This window comes from Lactuca virosa, chromosome 6, assembly GCF_052849685.1.
Source record: "Lactuca virosa cultivar CGN04683 chromosome 6, Lactuca_virosa_CGN04683_v6, whole genome shotgun sequence".
Taxonomy (NCBI): Eukaryota; Viridiplantae; Streptophyta; class Magnoliopsida; order Asterales; family Asteraceae; genus Lactuca; species Lactuca virosa.
Genome location: NC_136431.1, coordinates 527,906 through 548,129, shown reverse-complemented (window position 1 = coordinate 548,129; position 20,224 = coordinate 527,906). Strand labels below are relative to the sequence as shown.

Genomic DNA, 20,224 nt, shown 5'->3' with positions numbered 1-20,224 from the left:
TATAAATACTTTTGTAACGAATATAACACAAATATTATATTATATTGATTTATAATAACCATTCATTTTCTTCGAACAACCGAAATAAAAAAAAAAAGTTGCATTTTCTTTTATTAAAAAAGAATAATAATTAAGAATGAAGACAAAGTTAAATAAGCGACCAACACAATATACTAACAAACTCAAAAAATCATAAACTACAAAAATGGGTTTCAGGTTGTCCATTATGCCTATATGTTTTTGTCTTATATCATCTCCTCGCCAACTTTCTAATTGAAACCTCCAAGATTTGAACATTGGTCTTCCATATAAAATATCAGTGCCTTCCCTGATAGATCGTTACATAGTTGATTATCATATACGATGATAACAAAATGAAGTATCACAACTTTGGAATATAATCTTTCAATTATGTTTAAAGCTATATATATTTGGTTAAAAAGTTATTCAAGATGAATATCTAAAATAAAAACTGAAAACGAATGATAAAACGTACTTTATATAAAAATAATTCTCTAATAGTTGTGATTTATGTCTAATATTTGACCGATTAACTGTATTATAAAATGTATTTATGCCCAAAAAAAACGTTTGATTAAAACCCCTCTTAATCTTTATTATCTCTAATATTATTTTGTATTTTCCAATGAGTGCTACCCCTCATCTTGGACTGCTGGCCCTCACACGTTGACCGTTGCCACAATGCCACGTGAATAAACAAATCAAGTTGGGTGCAAGCCATCACCACTTTAACGAATTTTTTTTTTTGAATATATTAATTTACTAGTTAAATATTAGTGACGGCGATAAATTGACCACGTCTACACTCATAAACTAAAATCGTTTTGTTCATTTAACACTCTTATTGATTTGTTACATGTCATTTTTGAAAGCTTTTTTCAATTAAATTTTTTCTATATTTGTGGTTTTTCCATTTTATTAAATTATACATAATATTTAAATATAATAATTGCAATAAATGTAATAATAAATGAATATCAATATCATTAATTGATATTATTTCTAATTTCAAAATTTCTAAATTAAAACCTTATTAGTTTCCTATATTTATTTATCTAAATTATTAGTTTAAACTTAAAAAAGAAAAAAACATTTTAATTTTAATAATTCATTATTTTTCTAATTTTTCTTATAAATTCAAATTTCTCAAAATGTTAATAATTTCATAGTTAAATTTTCTTTTAAATGAACTCATGTAATACATGGGTCTTACACCTAGTTAATATATATATATATATATATATATATATATATATATATATATATATATATGTGTGTGTGTGTGTGTGTGTTAAAGAAGGTCATCCTTAGGAACATTAAAGTTTCTAACGTTTTGGTATAACTGGTCCCCTGTTTATGTCTGTGTGTTCAATTCTGTATATTTTGTGTCTGACATTTGCAGTGGGTCCTTTTATATCATTATTTATATTGTTGGTGGACACGTATTGTTTTTATGTTTGCTTCTCCCTTTTTTTTCTTTATTACCCTCAATGGGGTTTTTTTATATAGTTTTATATATCAGTAATTGATATATCATATATGTTGGATTAGGTGTCTAAGCCCATAACTATTTTGGAATGTACTTAACCCGATTATGAGCATGGTCCTTTTGGGTTGCCTTTACCTTAGCAACTAATAGGATTAATTGTGGAGAAAGAGGATTAATTGTGATTTATTAATATATTATGTGAATAATATATTAAAAGATAAATCATATGGTTTAATTAATATTGATCAAGAATTAATTTAGAATTAATTTTGTGGTCAAAAGAGATTAATTAAATCAATGGGACTGATACTGTAATTATAAGATAGTTACATAGTTGGGCTTAGGATCCATAAGGAAGCAATGGACGAATTGTATATAAGAGTCCATATAGAAATCGTCCAAGGGGCCTTCTGGAAGGATCCTTTGGGCTGCTTAAGGACCAAGCAACTGGATTAGGGTTTTGACTGAAACCCTGATTGCTCAGCTATATAAGGAATCCTTGGGCATGCCAAAATCGGGCACTAGAAGCCCTAGAAGGATTTCATAGACGATTTTGAGCCTCTCCTCTCTCTCTCTCTTGTTCTTTCTTGTTGCTAGTGGTGTTTGTGACTCCATTAGAGGTGCAACATTTGAGACACTAAGCTTTCAAAGGTAAATGAGTTCTTGTTATTACTACATAAAAAGTTGAGGTAATCATTCTAACTTGTTTATTATGTCAATTTCGAAATAAGCATGCTAGATTAGGGTTTATTGCTTTGGTATTCAATGTTGTATGTTCAAATTAGAAAAACCTATATCAAAGCAATTAGGGTTGCATGAACACCATAGGAACGATGTTATGCTAATAAGCCATCAATATATAGTTCAATATATATCGATGGAAGGAAAACGGGAAACAAGTTGCACCGCTAGTCCTTTCTGGATGGCAAAACTAATTCTTATGAAAACAACATTTGTGGATCTAGGAGATATAACATTAGAATGCATGACTCGTTGGACTCTGTTAAGGAGCTTCACCGCCTCTGGTGCGAGAAAACCAAATGTATCAAATGCAAAAGGTACAAACACATGTTGATTTTCTATACATGCATTCTCGTGCTTTTCCAATTTGCACGCAGCGGCTTTCAAAGCGGCAAGCCCTGCTGTGAAACCCCCACTCCTCAATTCGATGAGAGGAGAAACCCCAGAAAGATCCACATAACCGTGTTTCCCTCCTACCCATCCTAAGACCAAAATGTCAGTCGGCCTGAGTGTGGATCTTCCATCCTGCGGGTCCGTCAAAAAGTTTACCAGCGCTTCTTTCTTTACAGAAATACCAGCACACCGACAAGCATCAAAGAGAACATCCCTGTTAGGGGTGTCAAACCCAACAAATAATAGGGTTATAACAGACTCCAAATACACTGCTTTAATGCACTAAAAAGTAGTACAAGGCAAGCAGAGTCGAACCACAGAGACACGTGATAAAAGTCTATACCTCTTTGCGCAAGGTACTTTGGTCACAAAGGGGGATTTGTTTGCAGAAGTCAAATAATGAAAATAACAATCAACTTTGAAACGTGCAGAAAATGAAATAGATTTGTAAACAAGTTGTAAAAGTGATTCCAGTTCTAGTTCTCAATGTTGTCATTTAACCTGATTATGACTTGATGTAATTTGTGATTGCTATTCTAAGTTGGTACTGAAAGATATTAACACGCCCTAATACCTCTCACTTGCCAAATTATCTAACCAAAACACATTCTTTGACTAGACCTAACTTTACTAATTCAACCTAAACACGCTCTTAGATTGTATTGAAAAACTGCATTAAGTTTTGTACAAGCTTCCCAACAATGTTCATTTCTTCTCATACGTTCGGAAGTGTGAAAACATGTGATATATGTTTTAAAATAAGAAAACTTATTGTTTGTTACCAATCATTAACTTTACAGAACGATTAGGTGCCCTAAAAGTTAATTAACTGCACAAAAATTCAATTCATGAAAGTGGCCAATCAAACACAAATCAAATTTAAGGGTTCTAGTTTAAACAAAAAACATAATCACTAGAATAGAATCACAAATCAAACATCAAATCATATGCTTCAACTCAAGCAATCAACATGTTTTGAACAAGAACTAGAAACTAGGGTTTCTTAGCCACACATGGCTAAGAACAAATCAAACAAGAATAAAGATGAAATTGGAATGTTTAATGCTTACAAAAATGAAATAAAAAGTGTTTGTAATGATTAGGTCTTCTCAAAAACTCCAAGAAATCTCCCAAAATCGCCTAAGATCGCCCAAAGTTGTCCAGAAACCGTATCCCCTCTAAGAATGACGTCTTCTCCTGTTTTAATTAGTGTTCACGTGCATGCCATAAGGCCATGCGTTTTTGGCATGGCCATGCCTTTTGCCCATGTGTTTTTGGCATGGCCATTTGTCTTGACCATGTGTTTTTGGCATGGCCCATGCTTTTTGCTAAAAAACAAACAAGTCTTCACTGTTGGCTCCATCTTTGGTCAAGCTTCACCACGAGTCATGTTGCTCAAATATAAGATGACAAAGGACAAACACGACCCGTGTCGGTGTGACAAGAATCGCGTTTCAAACATAGTCCTTTGCTATGATAATAATGCACAATGACTCGGGTTCCATCTTCATATGTTCTGCCATGGAATGACCGGTTCATCCTCTCTTCATGCTCCAAAGCTCCAAGCATCCAAGCTCCATGCATCCATGCATCCAAGCTTCACGTTCCATGCTCCATAATGTCTGCAAAATAAATCAAAAATGGTGAAGTACCAGGCATTCTTTATGAAATATGCAATTGCCCAAATAATTAACTAAATGCAAGAATTATGAAGTAGAATGCTATGAAATGACAGAAATAACATGCAAAATAGGTACATAAACTGCACCTATCAATCCCTAACCACATCATGTCGGTACTTGAAACCAGGGAGCTCTATAAAAAGAAACGCATGTTCCCCAAAAGTGTCCAAACATGCCTTGCGGCAAACTGGGCATATCTCGTCAATTGAGAATAGAGGAATCATAAGGCAGTAACGAAGGATAGTTCGGTACTCCACAAGAGACATATGTTGACCGATGCCATCAATAGGGATAGTTAGCAGAAAATCATGCGCATGAGGTTCCCGAAGACACTCAAAAACTGCTTTCTGTCTAACAGTCATGTCGAAGCCGACTTCTATATCTTTGACGATTTTTCTAAAAAGGGCACACACCAATGCTTTTTGGGATTTAGGGGGGAAATTTCCTTATTAGTGAAACCGCTACAGTTGAATCCCATAATCGTATCGCGAAGCAGTTTCAAAGCACATAGGTAATCAGAGTTCATACCACATATGCCACTGTCACGTAAGATGTGATCTTGTAATGTCCAAGATTGGGCCCTCGAGGCTACAAATACGTAGGCGGAAACCTCGTATGCTTAGTACAAACCCAAACCACGAAACGAATAGGTAAGGAATCCAGACGCCACTGGATGTCTCCAAAGAAGGGGCCTCCACATACCACCATATCCTCGATAGACCTGCACAATCCTTTGTCAAAGAACAAAGCTGCATCTTCTATGTGCACCGATTGACATGTCCTTAAACCAAAGAAAAGTTTTGCAATGCCCATACATGATCGAAGCAAAAGGAGCTCACTCTGCGGGTCACATAGTTGTGGAAGAAGACCCATCAGATCAACATCATTGACCACTCTCTTCATGGCCAACCTGCTAATAAACCTTGCGTCTATACTAACAGCCCTCCCAATGAGCTTCACCAGCAAAGAAGGTCTCCCTATATCCGTTGGCAATAAATCGACATGAAGCTTCCTACTCTGAATAATGTTCTTGATGTTCAAATCAAGACCCAAGCCTGGACCATTCACCTGAATAATGTTCAACACTCTATCCACCTCCTCTGAATCCCCAATGACAGTCTCATCATCTAGATACCAAGCATGGAGAAAGAGCTTACAATTGTATCTAATCTTGTGCACAAGCGGGTGCAAAACGAGGGCAAAAAGAAGAGAGCCCAAGGGTTCGCCTTGCTGCACCCCAGTGGCAGACCATATATGTTGGTCTCCTATATAAAGTCTCGTTGCTTGCCCGTATAAGAAATTCACCCACAAAGAAATAGAAGGGCACATCCTCCTAACCTCGTGGAGCAAGGCTGATCTATCCACCAGGTTAAAGACATTCGAGAAATCCACTGTAAACATTGCAAGATACTCATCAATGTGGCATTCACTCAAGACCCTAACCTCGTGGGTTTTGAGATTTACTATGGGCGTGTTCGGCAAAATTAGCCGGTAGCGGGTAGCTTGTAACGTTTTGTTAAACACTACATGAAGTAGCATTTGGAATTGGAGCGTTTTGTTTAAACTAAATGTTAGAAGCTTGTAGTGCCGAACGACCTTTTATGTGAGAAGATCACTATATGAATATAATGGGAAAAATGAAGATGTACGGTAGTATTGTATAAGGTAACTACAAATGTACTAACTATCTTGAAACCAATATGTTTAATTAAGGTAAAATGTGATGAGGATATAACCATACTTGATTGACTAGTATAAAACACGACGATCAAAGACGTCGAAATGGTATGACATTCATCACCCGTAGACCTGAAGGTCCCACTGTAGCTAGCAGCAAGGTATAGGATGGTCAATCCCGTATAGATCTATACACAAACTCACGCTCTCCCTCCAGGAGACTCTGGTTACAAAACGTGACACAACAGTAAATTGTCATTCCATAAAGTAGTGGCTCACATTAATGTTATATTGTTCTTGTTATAGTATGTTCCTGTTGTTCTAGTTATAGTATGTTCCTTCTTGTTCTAGTTATAGTATGTTCCTGCTGTTCTAGTTATAGTATGTTCCTTCTTGTTCTAGTTATAGTATGTTCCTTCTTGTTCTAGTTATAGTATGCTTGAACTAACTCATGTATGAACTGACTCTTGTAAGTTTCACTGTTCTAGAAGTAGTAAGTAGTAATCCTCAACACTTTACCTATTTCAGTTTACTAGCATGATTGTTTGACTGATACTGATGTATAGAAAAGACTCAATTACACCAAGAAACTAAGTTAAGAATGCACCTTAAAAATGGGTTTAATATTCACATATGTATTTAATAAGTATAACTATGATTTAACCGACATTCAGACTAGTGATCCTACCCCGAGCCCACAACCAAACAAAGAACATGATTCAAGGTATCTAGCAATAGTCCTAAGTCTGTTAAAGCATACTTATTTGTAAATAGATAGACGGATATGATTTGATATAAAAGTAGTTTATAAGAGCTTTAAAAGAGTTTTCAACAAGTTTGAGTATAAGAAATCCTTTTGAATGTAGATTTCACATGTAAATGATTAACACAATTTCATTGTGTTCAACTTGTATTCCCCCCCCCCTAAAAGCATTTAAAAATCATTTAAAAGTGTAGTTGTAGGGGTATGAACTCACCTGTAGTGAGTGATTCGAATGAAAGATCGATATAGGATGCTAAGTATGCCAAGTGAAGTCTCGAGCACAAACGGATCCTATTAAGCATATAATGACACATATATGTATACAATTAGTGTATATAACAACTAATCATGTAAGGTAACAACCTTAGGTACTAGGAAACACTTGAAATGAAGTGTTACAATCACATATGATTGATTGAATGGAGTTCACGGCCACACAAGAAGTGTTCACGACCATACAAGGGTTCACTGCCATAGAACACATGACGTGTTCACGGTCCAACCTTGATCTTATGAAGGTTTTACGGCCAAGGAAGGAGGGTTCACGGCCATATCAAGATCTTATGAAGGGTTCACGGCCACATGAAGGGTTCACGGTCGTGAACTCTTGAAGATCTTGCATTTTGGTGCTTGATTTATGTGTGGAATCAAGTATTTCTAAGTATGAACAAGTAAGGGATAAGATACTTACTTTATGGAAGCTTTTGGAGTGTTCACGGTTTGAAGAAAGTTGAGAGAGAATGGAGTGTGTTCACGGCTACGGTTGAAGGATTTGAAAAAGTGAACAAAATCAGCCAATTTCATATATATAGGGGACTTGTTCACGGCCAGGAGTCTAGAAGTGGCCGTGAACTCCTTTTGATGGAGTTTCTGGCTCAATTGCAACTCAAAGGACTCGAGCTAACACATCCTAACACGCAAACCTTGAGTATACTTGGCTTAGAACTCTCAAACAGACCCTTAACAATGCTAAAAGATAACAAAAACAAGTCTGACTTTTGATTGAATTGATTGACTTTACAAGATAGAAATTTCAGGTTGTCACATGGTCCACCCTCACTGCCCTCTCCTGATCCCGTTCCAGATCCAGTCACAAATCGCCTCGTAACCACCATGCTGAAAATATACCAGGGATTCCATATAATAACGGGGAACCAACTTCCAACAAAGCCCTTGGGGTTGTGACTTCCTTGCTAGGCGTATGGGTCATGTGCTTTCAGTAGTACAGGCCCATACTACCTTCCACACCTACCCATATTTGTCTCAAGTATCATCACAACATCCTAACAATATACATAAGCATAGGTGAGCGCTCAATCCTCACTCCTAGAGGAAAGCTAAATATCTCATAACTGGCCGACTGACCCTGTACAACTCATCCATGAAACTTCCACCAACCCTGCAACACTCGTGTATGCTAGCCATACATAACGCTGGACCCTATAGACTTTCGAATACCTGATCCTACCCTAAGCCCTTCATCAAACAAGAACAGGAAATAAGGCCAAACCAAATATTCTCATGCTATAAGATCTTAGTTATATACGACCATGATGCATACACTAAGCAACTACAATAATGATGTCAATTTCATATAAGTAAACCCTAGGCTATCAGGCATCATATAATCAGGTAATTCTATCATGCAATTCCTGAAGATCCCTAGCCTATCACTAGCATGATGTTCTAACATATCACAATATGAAATAACCGTAAGGTATTTTGGGGTCTACTTACTGGCTTCGGCTGATCGTACACTTTGCATCCTCCTTTAGTATTTTGAAAACCATTTGAAAATCTTGTCCTTATTTTGAGACTGGATCCACACGAGTGTTCCTCCAATTCGCTTAAACAAAGGCTCTGATACCAACTTGTAACATCCATAAAAATCATGCCAATTTAAAACTTTTTCAAGCATTTAAAACCATTAGTTATTACAAAATGTTTTCAAAATAGTTTCATATCAGAGTATCCCAGAAATCAAAATCATAAATTGTGAGGAGGTGCACGATCATGCATTCGCCTTCCCGCGATCATCTAAAGTACCTGAAACAAAATCAACAATTGTAAGCTCGAAGCTTAGTGAGTTTCCCCAAAATACCAACGCCATACAAACCATAACGATATCATACAAACAACGTGCATATATAGCGTCTACAGAATGACTGGTCCGCCCTCACCGGGCCTTTAGTCTGTCTGGTCCACTCTTAGAGTCTTCAGTATGACTGGACCGCCCTCACCAGGCATTCAGTCTATCTGGCCCACTCTCAAAACCTTCAGCATGTCTGGTCCGCCCTTCCGGGCCTTCACCCTGTCTGGACCGTTCTCCGGGCCTTCGGCCTGACTAGTACGCCCTAACGGGTCTGCAATCTATCCGGGCCGCCCTGGGTATGTTGGCCTAGAGCACAAAGCAGGACTGCCTCAACCCACCCCCAATCACATAATCAATACATAAATATCATACGCTAGCTAGCATGTACAGATAGTCATACAGATCTAACAGATCACTAATCATAGCATCATCATATATACCAAGATACCGATCTAACAGATCACTAACATAGCATCATCCTATAACCAGGATACAGATCTAACAGATCACTAACATAGCATCATCCTATAACCAGGATACTGATATAACAGATCACTAACATAGCATCATCCTATAACTAGGATACAATCTAAAAAGGGTCGGCCTTGGTGCCTTAGACCCTGTTGATATAGTGAGAAGAACTCACCTCGCAAGTAGTGCTGTAGTGACAATATCAAACTCCCAATCACAGCTCCGAACTCAACCGCCTGTAATCACCATGTGACTAATTCCATCAAAATCCTAAATTACCAAAATACCCTCAGAAGTCAAACTTTGTCAACCCTGGTCAAAGTCAAAGTCAACAGTGAAGGTCAACAGTCCATGTTGATCCAACTCGTCGAGTGTATCTAGCAACTCATCGAGTTCCTTAAGAACTCAGAAAACCGGGAAAAACCCTAACTAACTCGTCGAGTTATCTCATCAACTCGGTGAGTCCATTTAGAATCCAGAAAGCGGGAAAACCTGACTCAACTCGTCGAGTTGGCTATGCAACTTGTCGAGTTCCTTCAGCCCTTTTCTCATTCAGACGTTTTTAAACAAAACCAAGGCTCCAAATTGTAGATCTAGCCTCCTAGGGTGTAGTTACCACGTAAAGTTGCTAACTTTACATGCATGCAAGGCCTCAAGAGGCTAAAACACCCAAAACTAGTCTTAGGAAGAGGTTTAGGGCATGAAGAAATGCCAAGACTAGATAAAGCCGATAACTTTATGACTGTGGGGGCCTAGAGGAGTCCAGATCTAAAGTTACAACTTCAAATCATGCTCAACTCCCAAAAATGGATCCAAAGTGGGCTAAAAGACCCTAAACTCTTGAATAGAGAGATCTAACAAGAAAATGATCAAGGTAACGACTTTATACCATCAAAAGAATTCCAAAACGAACTAGACATTGGATCTACAAGCTCCTTCTCGTTCCAAGCTTCTCAATCTTCAAGTCTCTTCAAGAAATGCACCAAACACACACTCTTTAGCCTCACACACTCAAAATAGAAGGTTAGCTCTATTAGGGTTTGTTTCTGGACGTGAAGGTGGTAAGGGAGGCTGGAGGGAGGACTTAAGGTCCTTTAAATAGGGTGCAAACCAAAAAAATTAGGGTTTTCAAGAACAGCCTCAACTCGTCGAGTTGGGTCCTCTAACTCGTAGAGTAGGTCCAAAAGTTCACGCGGCCTGATCAGCTTCTACACGACGAGTTGGGGCATCCAACTCGTCGAGTAGGTCTAAAAAAATATGGATACAAAGCTTTAAATTTTATACCTGGGAGTCAGGATTTTACAAGCCGTCTCAGCAATGGCTGCGTAGCGATCATCAAAGAACTCCATCATCGCGGTCTTGATAGACCTGAACATCTCCGGAATCTGATCCCGGACAATAGCAACCACCTCCTCATGGATGATCTCCCTGACACGATCCTCTATTAATGCTGGCCCATCCTGACTGCCAGCTCCCGATCCCGACCCGGATCCGGTCTCAAATCGTCTCGTAACCACCATAATGAAAATACACAAGGAAGCTATCAGATAATCCACATAAATAACGGGGAACCAACTCCCAACGAAGCCCTAGGGGTTTTGACTTCCTTGATACGCATACGGGTCCTGTGCTTTCAGTAGTACGGGCCCATAATACCTTCCACACCTACCCGTGTTTGTCTCAAGGATCATCACAACACCCTAACAACACTCATAAGCATAATGAAATGTGCAATACTCACTGCTAGAGGAAGAACTAAGCATCTCACTATTGGCCGACTAACCCCTCACAACTCATCCATAAAACTTCCACCAACCCTGCAGCACTCGTATATGCTAGCCATACATAACGGTGGACCCTATATATATTCGAATATCTGATCCTACCCTAAGCCCTTCATTAAACAAGAATAGGAAATAAGGCCAAACCAAACATTCTCAGGCTATAAGATCTTACTTACATACAACCGTGATGCATATACTAAGCAACTACAGTAATGATGTCAACTCCATAAAAGAAAAGATCTTAGGCTATCAGGCATCATATAATTAGGCAATTCTATCATGCAATTCCTAAAGATCCCTAGCCTATCACTAGCATGCTATTTTAACTTATCATAATAACAAACAATGGTATGGTATTTTGGGGTCTACTTACTGGCTCCGGCTGACCGTACACATCGCATCCTCCTTTAGTATTTTGAAAACCTATTTGAAAAATTATTTTGAAACTCTTTTCCTTAGTTTTAGACTGGATTCGCACGAGTGTTCCTCCAATTCACTCAAACCAAGGTTCTCTGATACCAACTTGTAACATCCATAAAATTTTGAAAATTTTAAAACTTTTACATAAATCCAAAAACCATCATTTATTACATATTATTTTCAAAATGAGTTTCACATCAGAGTTTTTCCCAGAAATCATAACACAAAACATGAGGAGGTGCACGATCTGAGGGGTTTTAGTATACTACAACATCCTATGGTGCACATACAACCCTAAATACCTTGGATCTATGTTTTCACTAATTATACATGCAAAGGTGTTTCCAAGGTATTAAGCCTATAACTAGCATGGAATTGACATATACCATACAAGATACTAGTTAGGGTAACATACCTTTTATGTAGCTTGAAGTCTTGATGTATTTGGCCTTAAGAGCTTAGCCCCAATAGTGTGGAAGCCTCAAATAAAGTCGCAACACATTATGAACAAAGGTGGCTCTTGAGAGAGAATCTTCATGCACCAAAAAGCTCCATGAACTCCAAGAACATCCATTTGGGTTGCATATCATCACGACAATTTGTTAGGATGGATTCTTGAGAGAAGGTTATATATGATTTATTAATATATTATAAGTTATAATATATTAATATGAAATCATATGGCTTAATTAGTATTTATCAAGAATAGATTTGGAATTAATTTTATTATCAAAAGATACTAATTAAATCTATGGGGACTAATTATGGTAATTAGTTATATTTATATGTGTTGGGCTTATGATCCTTTGAACATCCTTCTTGCATTAAGTTTTTCTAATCTTACACAGATTTAAAGAATTACTTCCACTTATGGAAACATTTCAATATTCCCATTTTGACTATCACTACTAAACAAGAGTTGCCTCTTTTCAGAATTTGTCAATATGGTCCTTCCAAAATTTACACCATACTTCCAACTGTCCATGACCAACCAATCTTTGGTAAACCTCAGATTGTCCTCGATAATTGCTTAATCATTTTAGTCATATATAGTTCTGCTCCTTTTTCCCTCTTAATGCCATAGGCATTTGGAAGATTCAGAACACATCGAAATATTATAGCATATGTAATCGATCCTATACCCGAAGATATGGGATATGATTCATAATGTCTCACATAAAGACATGATCCTAGACCAGTCTTTTGCTACAATTTTGTCTATTAGCCATGTTCTCAAAATTCGGACTATGAAGAGGGATGCCGTAATCATAATCAAATATTGAGAACGCAAATAATGTAATCATGACTAAATTTAATTAATGACTCACAATCTAAGCTTTTAGAATTGGGATGAAGTATAATTTCCTGTCCCTTAATTATGGCAAAACAACTTTTCAAACCCTGCAGCTTTGCAAATTGAAACTTTTGTTTTCTATAATTAACATTGCTAACTTGCAATACTTAACATAATAATCATGCTCCCACTAACATGATAATTATTAGCATAACACTTATGCTCCCACTAGCTTTGACATGTATCCAGAAATCAGCTGGACTTCTAGAAATCAATACTTATTGAATTTCTTACCAAAGTTTAGATTTCTGATACAAGATGCTTTGATAAAACTTTATCTAAGCTTCCCGATTTCATACACCTTTCCTTAGATAGCTCACATGTGTGTCTAAACAATTACGAAGGGGGATGCCGTAATCGTAATGTTTAGACCTTTTGCCATTCTCACTAGTCCATGTTAGTGTTTCGGTTAACCACACACGCTCCACTAACAACTTTGAGAATGAAAATATCACAATTGCTATCTACTTAAAAGCTATTTAGTGAAAGTGTTTCCTCACCATCATTTTCATGAATCAGAGAGAAACCTTATGACACTTAGATTTTTATGGTGTATGTGTTCCTATCCATGTAAATTTGTCATAACTATAATCACAAGATAAGGTTAGTGACAAATCCAAACTCATATGGACTGAACTTGTTTAATCTTAGTTTTCTTGCCACCCGACAGCACAAGGGCCTACCATTGCTTCCAGGTTGTTATGCAAACAATTGAGAACTCATAGAACTCATATGTATAGTCAACTTTAACTGGAATGGGCACAGAAATAAGAATATGTCAACACGATAGGTTACAAACCTCAAATCATGTGCTAGTGATAAACAATACCCTTGATTAGTTCTTGAAACTTTTCAGGATCTTTAAACTCCCACTGACCTCTTGACATATATGTTTCTCATGTCAAGAACCACTCCTTGACAAAAAAAATATTCAAGAGTTAGTGCGGATTCTTATCAAGATAACACTTCACACAATTGGTCTTAGTTGGTCTTTATTTTATCCAAAACATCACAACTCACCAATTTCAAATGTACAAGAGTAGAAAGCATTTTACTCTACATTTGACAAGTGTTATAAACCTTTCTTAAGATTATGTCACTCGATTTACAATCTTGGAGTGTTACTCTAAGACTAGATGTCCTTAGAGGATCAATTGTGATATGGTTTTTTATAATCATTAGGATGATCATAAAACATGATACTGAAGTACTCTCCCATCTATTCAGATTGGAGAAACTTTTATCTTTCTGCCTAATTTGATTCTTCTCATTCGTCCTGCCATACATTGAAACTTTTCCAATGTTTCAGGATTATACTTAAACTTGTACGCATAACCATATTTACTAAAGTTTAGTAAATCATGACGAATAGTCTTATCAGCCTTTGTGGTGGACCTGATCAGTACACAACCAAGTGTACCCGATCTCCCAGTCCTTCACTTGACTCACATTTACATGTGAATAAGGAATTAGTCTTAATTTCCCAAAAATGAAAATCCTTATACATCATACAAGACAACCTGTACAAGACAAGCTGCATGATTCCAAGTTTCTATCCAACTGAAACTTGGGTGATGAGAATCTTTCCTAATTTGGTAAATTTTGACATTACCCACAACCAAAAGAATCAAATCCATTTTCCAATATTGCTATCAATGGAATCATATAAGCAACAATTTTCACAAATGCCATTGTAAGGAAACTTAAAAATAAATAAATTTCAAAAATTTTCTTTTTTTTATATGACTGCGGAAAAACTTATCCTTACAATGCAAATACAAACGAAAACTATGTTGTTATCTATTCCTAAGCAATCTATCATAACTCTTAAGCAGCACCTCAAAATTCTGATCTTCGAATCATGCGATCGAAATCTATCTTCGCGATCAGAATCAGCTTACTCTTACTTTAAGCTTCCTCTCTTTTTCCGATTCTACAAAACATCAAAATGCGACCTAGTCACATCATGTAATAAGAATCTCCAAATAGAAACTTAATAGAGTTAGATAGTGGACTTTACCTGAAGCATAGTCAAATTCATTGACTTTTACCATCCTAGTGAACTTTCACGTAAATAAGGCAGCTTCGCAACCAATGCCCCTTCCTTTGGCAATAAAAACATATGGACTCTTTAGTAATGGTACATGGGACTATCTCAGACTTAGCCTTTCTCTTTACCATTTGGTCAACCGGGTTGACTATGGCCGATCCCTTTCCATTGAGAAGAGAAGACTTTTCTGGATTTCTAATGTTACCATTGTAAATGTCCATGGAAGTTTGGGAAGTAGATCTTCCAATCAAATTTGCTTTACCAGTGCCCCAAATCATTGTTGATTCAGCAGCAACAAGCAAATAGGTAAGATCATTAAGGGTCATGTCGTGATCTGTCACATAGTATTCCTTAAGGAACTCACTATATGACTCGGAAAATGATTGAAGAACCCAGTCAACAGTCAACTTCCTTGATACTGCGACACCCAACTCTCCCATCTTGCCAATAGGGATTGAGTGACCTTGAACTTTCAAGAACTTGTGGGTTAGGGAGAATAATTGGAGGAGGTAGAGGAAGTGAAATATGATTTCAAGTCCCATTAATGCACAACAAAGGGATTAATCTTTCACCTTGATCGCCATTTGGGATATCATCTTCATTAGGATAGCTTTATTCAAAAGGATAGGAAGACCATAGTTGTCATAACTAGACACCTATAAGGGAGAAATTCAAGTTTAATTGATTTAAGTCCTTAATATAACGCCCAATATGAAATATTAAGGCTAGGAACCAACACAATATTTTATAACTTGCAAGAGGGATGCCATAATCCAAGCTACAAAATATTTGAAGGTAGGTAAATGATGATTTACCAATTTCCACCATGAAAAATGAAATTTAACATTAGGTTTTAAATGAATTGAAACTCCTAGATCTTTTGAGATTCATTGAACTATTCAATGGCATGTTTAAATCTCGATTGTGCCCTTCAATTTTGTGACTGGGATGCCGAGGATCACAAACAAGGAGTGAATAACCATGCAAATTAACTTGGTACACTTAATGTTACAACCACCTAATCAATGTGTCGGTTAACCACACACGCTCCATTGATCTATGATTAACATCAAGCTACCCTTTGCCACACATTGTCAGTCTCAGATTAGTGTGTCGGTTAACCACACACGCTCCACTAACGACTTAACAAGGTGCAAAGTGCAATTTCATGGGTTAGCACCAAATTCACATTTTCCTAAGTAACTAAGATTGGGAATTTATAAGAGTTTAGTTACTTAGTATTTATCATTATACTTTTAATGAAGGGAGAATTAATGTCCTATCCTACCTGTTTGGCTAACGACCCTCCACCAGTCAAGGAAGCGGTGGGTGAGAGTGGACACCCATTAAACTGTCATTTTATAGGCAGTAACCTTATACCCCCCTTATAGACCGGCTTCGTGAATGAGACCTACTAACGGTAAGACTGGCTTATTCTTTTATATATATATATATATATATATATATATGTGTGTGTATATATATATATATATATATATATATATATAAGTATTAATTTTTAATATTATAATAGTATAACGGTGTATTTTACACATTTAAAATATTTACAGGTTTAATCTACTAATTAAACTATACACTTAATTTAATTAAACTTAAACCATGTCATTATGTAATTATTAATTCTCCTTTAATTAAACACTTCAATTAATTTAATAAAATCCATAAGGTTTGAATTTTAACTTTTAAAACTCTAGGGTTTGGAATTAAAATGCTCATTAGTGTGACTTTACAAATTCCAAAACTTGAGGGCAAATTTTGAACAATTCAAAAAACCTTTGGAATCCATAACATATGAGTTTAATATGGCTTTTAATGACAAGACTCTTGAAAATCCATAACTTGAGGACAAGTTATGGACCTCGTAAAACAATTTATGGGAAAAGACTCTTCAATTGTATAACTTATGACTTTTAAAGGCTCATTAACAAGAAAGACTTTTGGTTTTCCATAGCCTAAGGACAAGTCATGGAATCGATTAAAGGCCATTTAGATCATCTAATAAACTAACAAACATGTCAAAAATTCTATGATCTAGATTAAACTAAAAGGAACAAGACAATTCAAATCAAACAATTTTCATGTAATTATCCTAACTATTAAACCAATACAAAACATGAAACTTTTGACAATTATCTTTTGAATTGGATTAGAATGATCATTACCACATCAAAAACAAGTTTATAAGTTCAAAAACAGCTTAGTGTAATGATTCTAGTCCAATTCTAGCCAAAAACCTCGAAAATCTACATTCTGGAGTACCAACTCGTCGAGTGTATGAACAAACTCAGCGAGTCCATCAGTGCAGAACAGCAGAAAATCGATTTTCAAGGCATTTCCAAGCAAGTAGCATCAAGTATAATTGAAAACAACCCTAGACTCTGATACCACTGATGGATTTTAGTATACTACAACATCCTATGGTGCACATACAACCCTAAATACCTTGGATCTATGTTTTCACTAATTATACATGCAAAGGTGTTTCCAAGGTATTAAGCCTATAACAAGCATGCAATTGACATATACCATACAAGATACTAGTTAGGGTAACATACCTTTTATGTAGCTTGAAGTCTTGATGTATTTGGCCTTAAGAGCTTAGCATCAATAGTGTGGAAGCCTCAAATGAAGTCACAACACATTATGAACAAAGGTGGCTCTTGAGAGAGAATCTCAATGCACCAAAAACCTCCATGAACTCCAAGAACATGCATGTAGGCGTTTTTTAGGTTAAGAACATGTATTTATATGTTGGATTTCAAGAGTCATGGGTATAACCCAAAACCATACCCATGGGTTTATGATCCATGGTTCATGTGGCCCAACTCTTTATGTATCCATACATAAACTTAGTTCAACATGGATCATAAGCCCAATACATATAAATATAACTAATTACCATAATTAGTCCCTATAGATTTAATTAGTCTCTTTTGATCACAAAATTAATTCCAAATCAATTTTTGATCAATACTAATTAAACCATATGATTTCATATTAATATATTATAACTTATAATATATTAATAAATCATATATAACCTTCTCTCAAGAATCCATCCTAACAAATTGTCCCGATGATATGCAACCCAAATGGACCATGCTACTCTTGGGTCAAGTACATACCAATAATAGTTATGGGTTTAGAAATCTAATCCAACACGATCAAGCCTTCGCCTTCCCGCGATCATCTGAAGTACCTGAGACATAACCAAAAACTGTAAGCCCAAAGCTTAGTGAGTCTTCCCCAAAATACCAATGCATACAACCATAAGAAAATAATAACAACATACTATGGGCCCAATCCACCATCGGGTTGGAATGCCCCAGACCCTCAACCATCGGGTTGGAATGCCACCATACTATGGGTCCAATCAACCATCGGGGTGGAATACCCTAGGCCCCTCAACCATCGGGTTGGAATGCCAACATACTATGGGTCCAATCATCCTCGGGATGGTATGCCCCAGGCCCTCAACCATCGGGTTCGAATGTCCCGGACTGTTGGCTTACGTACAAAGCAGTGAAGACTCAGCCACCAATCAAATATGTGCACATATAGCAGATAATCACATAACACCCTATAGCCAGACAAACAGATCTAACAGACAACTAAGCATTGCAACATCCTAGCTACCAGGGTACCAATCAAACCAATCATAACAGCATAACAACACGCATAACAGAATATCAATCACTAGGCCGGCATTGGTGCCTTCGACCCGCAAGTACAGTGAGGAAAACTCACCTCACACTGTCGAATCAAACAGAACCTCTGGCCGCTAGCTCACGGAAACCTCGAACTATCATAATAAATAAACCTCCAATTAATAATTGGGTTATCACCTCAAATCTCGCAACTCCTAATTGTCCATTAATTCTTCCTTAACTGGGCCAAAGCCCAAGTCCAACCTCCATCAAAAAGGCCCAAAATATACAAGGCCAATAATCGGCCTAATTTTCTAAATTTGGCCCAACTCCCTAATAAGCCTCATCCTAAGGCCCAATTCCCTTAAATGGCCCAGAATACTTCTACTCAGAAAGTCCATTAAGGACCCAAGCCCAAACTGTCCCAATGATGGCTCAAAACTGAAGCCTAACTCGCAAAAGCCCAACATAGAGCGTACGATGCACGTACTCCGAGGCTACGCGGCGCGTACGCGAGCCTTGTATTGACTGCAAACGGGGGTGTTGACTGCGTACGCGGGGCGTACTCCATTTACGTGGGGCGTACCCTCGTAAAGTTTAAAACTCTAATAAGTGCTTAATGGCTTAAGCACTTAAGCCCAAATTCCAGATCCATCGACCAAATATATCTCAGAGCCATAAAGTCTCAAACTTTAAGACTTTGGACGTCCAAAAAGTCCTTAATGCATGGTCTTAATCCATTAAGACCTCCTATAAACAATATGAAGCCAAACTAGCCAAAAAGACCTCATTTTTATGACTTAGAACCCTTCCTAGGGTCTGAAAGGACAGCTCAAAACGTCCAAGACAACTCATGCACAATATTGGGACTTTTGGGATAAGAAGAGTGCCAAAAGGCTAACAAAACAAGATCCACACAATACAAGCACAAAGGCAGAAGCTTTTTACCTTCTGGAGCTTCTAAATGACAATATGATCTCAGATCTACAAGCTTGCTTCACTTTCCAAACACCTTTATGCAGCTTCTACTTCTTCAACCATACAAGAAACACACTCTTAGCTCACACACACACAAAAGAGAAGCTAGGGTTTCCAAGAAACAATCTTAGGACTTGGAGGCTGAAAGGATGGGGGTAAAGGGTCCATAATGGGGTTTAACTACCCAACAAACCCTAAAAGTTAGGGTTGCACTTGGACATACGTATGCCATGCGTACATATGCGTACACCTTGCGTACTAGGGCACGCCCTAGTACGCCTAGCGTACTCATATGTACGCCTAGCGTACTCCCCCTCCGACCAAAATTACCAATTTGCCCCTCGGGCCTCTTAGGGCTAAATTCCACCAAATTCAAAGACCAACATGACATATTAAATTACCGAAAGAAGGATTTGAAAATACCTGGAAACACAGGATGTTACACCTCGCACAGTCTCTACCTCGGTGTCTCAAAAGTAAACTGTTGATCGGGCCCCCACTGAAAAGTAACATTCTTCTTCGTCAAGTGGGTCAACGGTAGTGCAATCTATGAGAAATCCTAGATAAATCTCTGATAATATCCCGCGAGGCCTAGGAAGCTCCGAATCTCAGATGGGGTCCTCGGAACCTCCCATCGTATC

At 37.2% G+C, this 20,224-nt stretch overlaps 1 protein-coding gene across 1 annotated transcript; it reads right to left on the bottom strand.

The window, feature by feature from the left end:
• Positions 1–4,914: 4,914 nt before the first annotated feature.
• LOC145119696 (uncharacterized) lies at positions 4,915–5,727 on the bottom strand. The gene has a single exon (XM_079055404.1). It carries the CDS (start codon positions 5,725–5,727, stop codon positions 4,915–4,917), a length of 813 nt encoding a protein of 270 aa, XP_078911530.1.
• Positions 5,728–20,224: the final 14,497 nt, after the last annotated feature.

Excerpts from the sequence above, each read along its gene's own strand:
- LOC145119696 (XM_079055404.1), bottom strand. The coding sequence starts at position 5,727 with ATGTTTACAGTGGATTTCTCGAATGTCTTTAACCTGGTGGATAGATCA.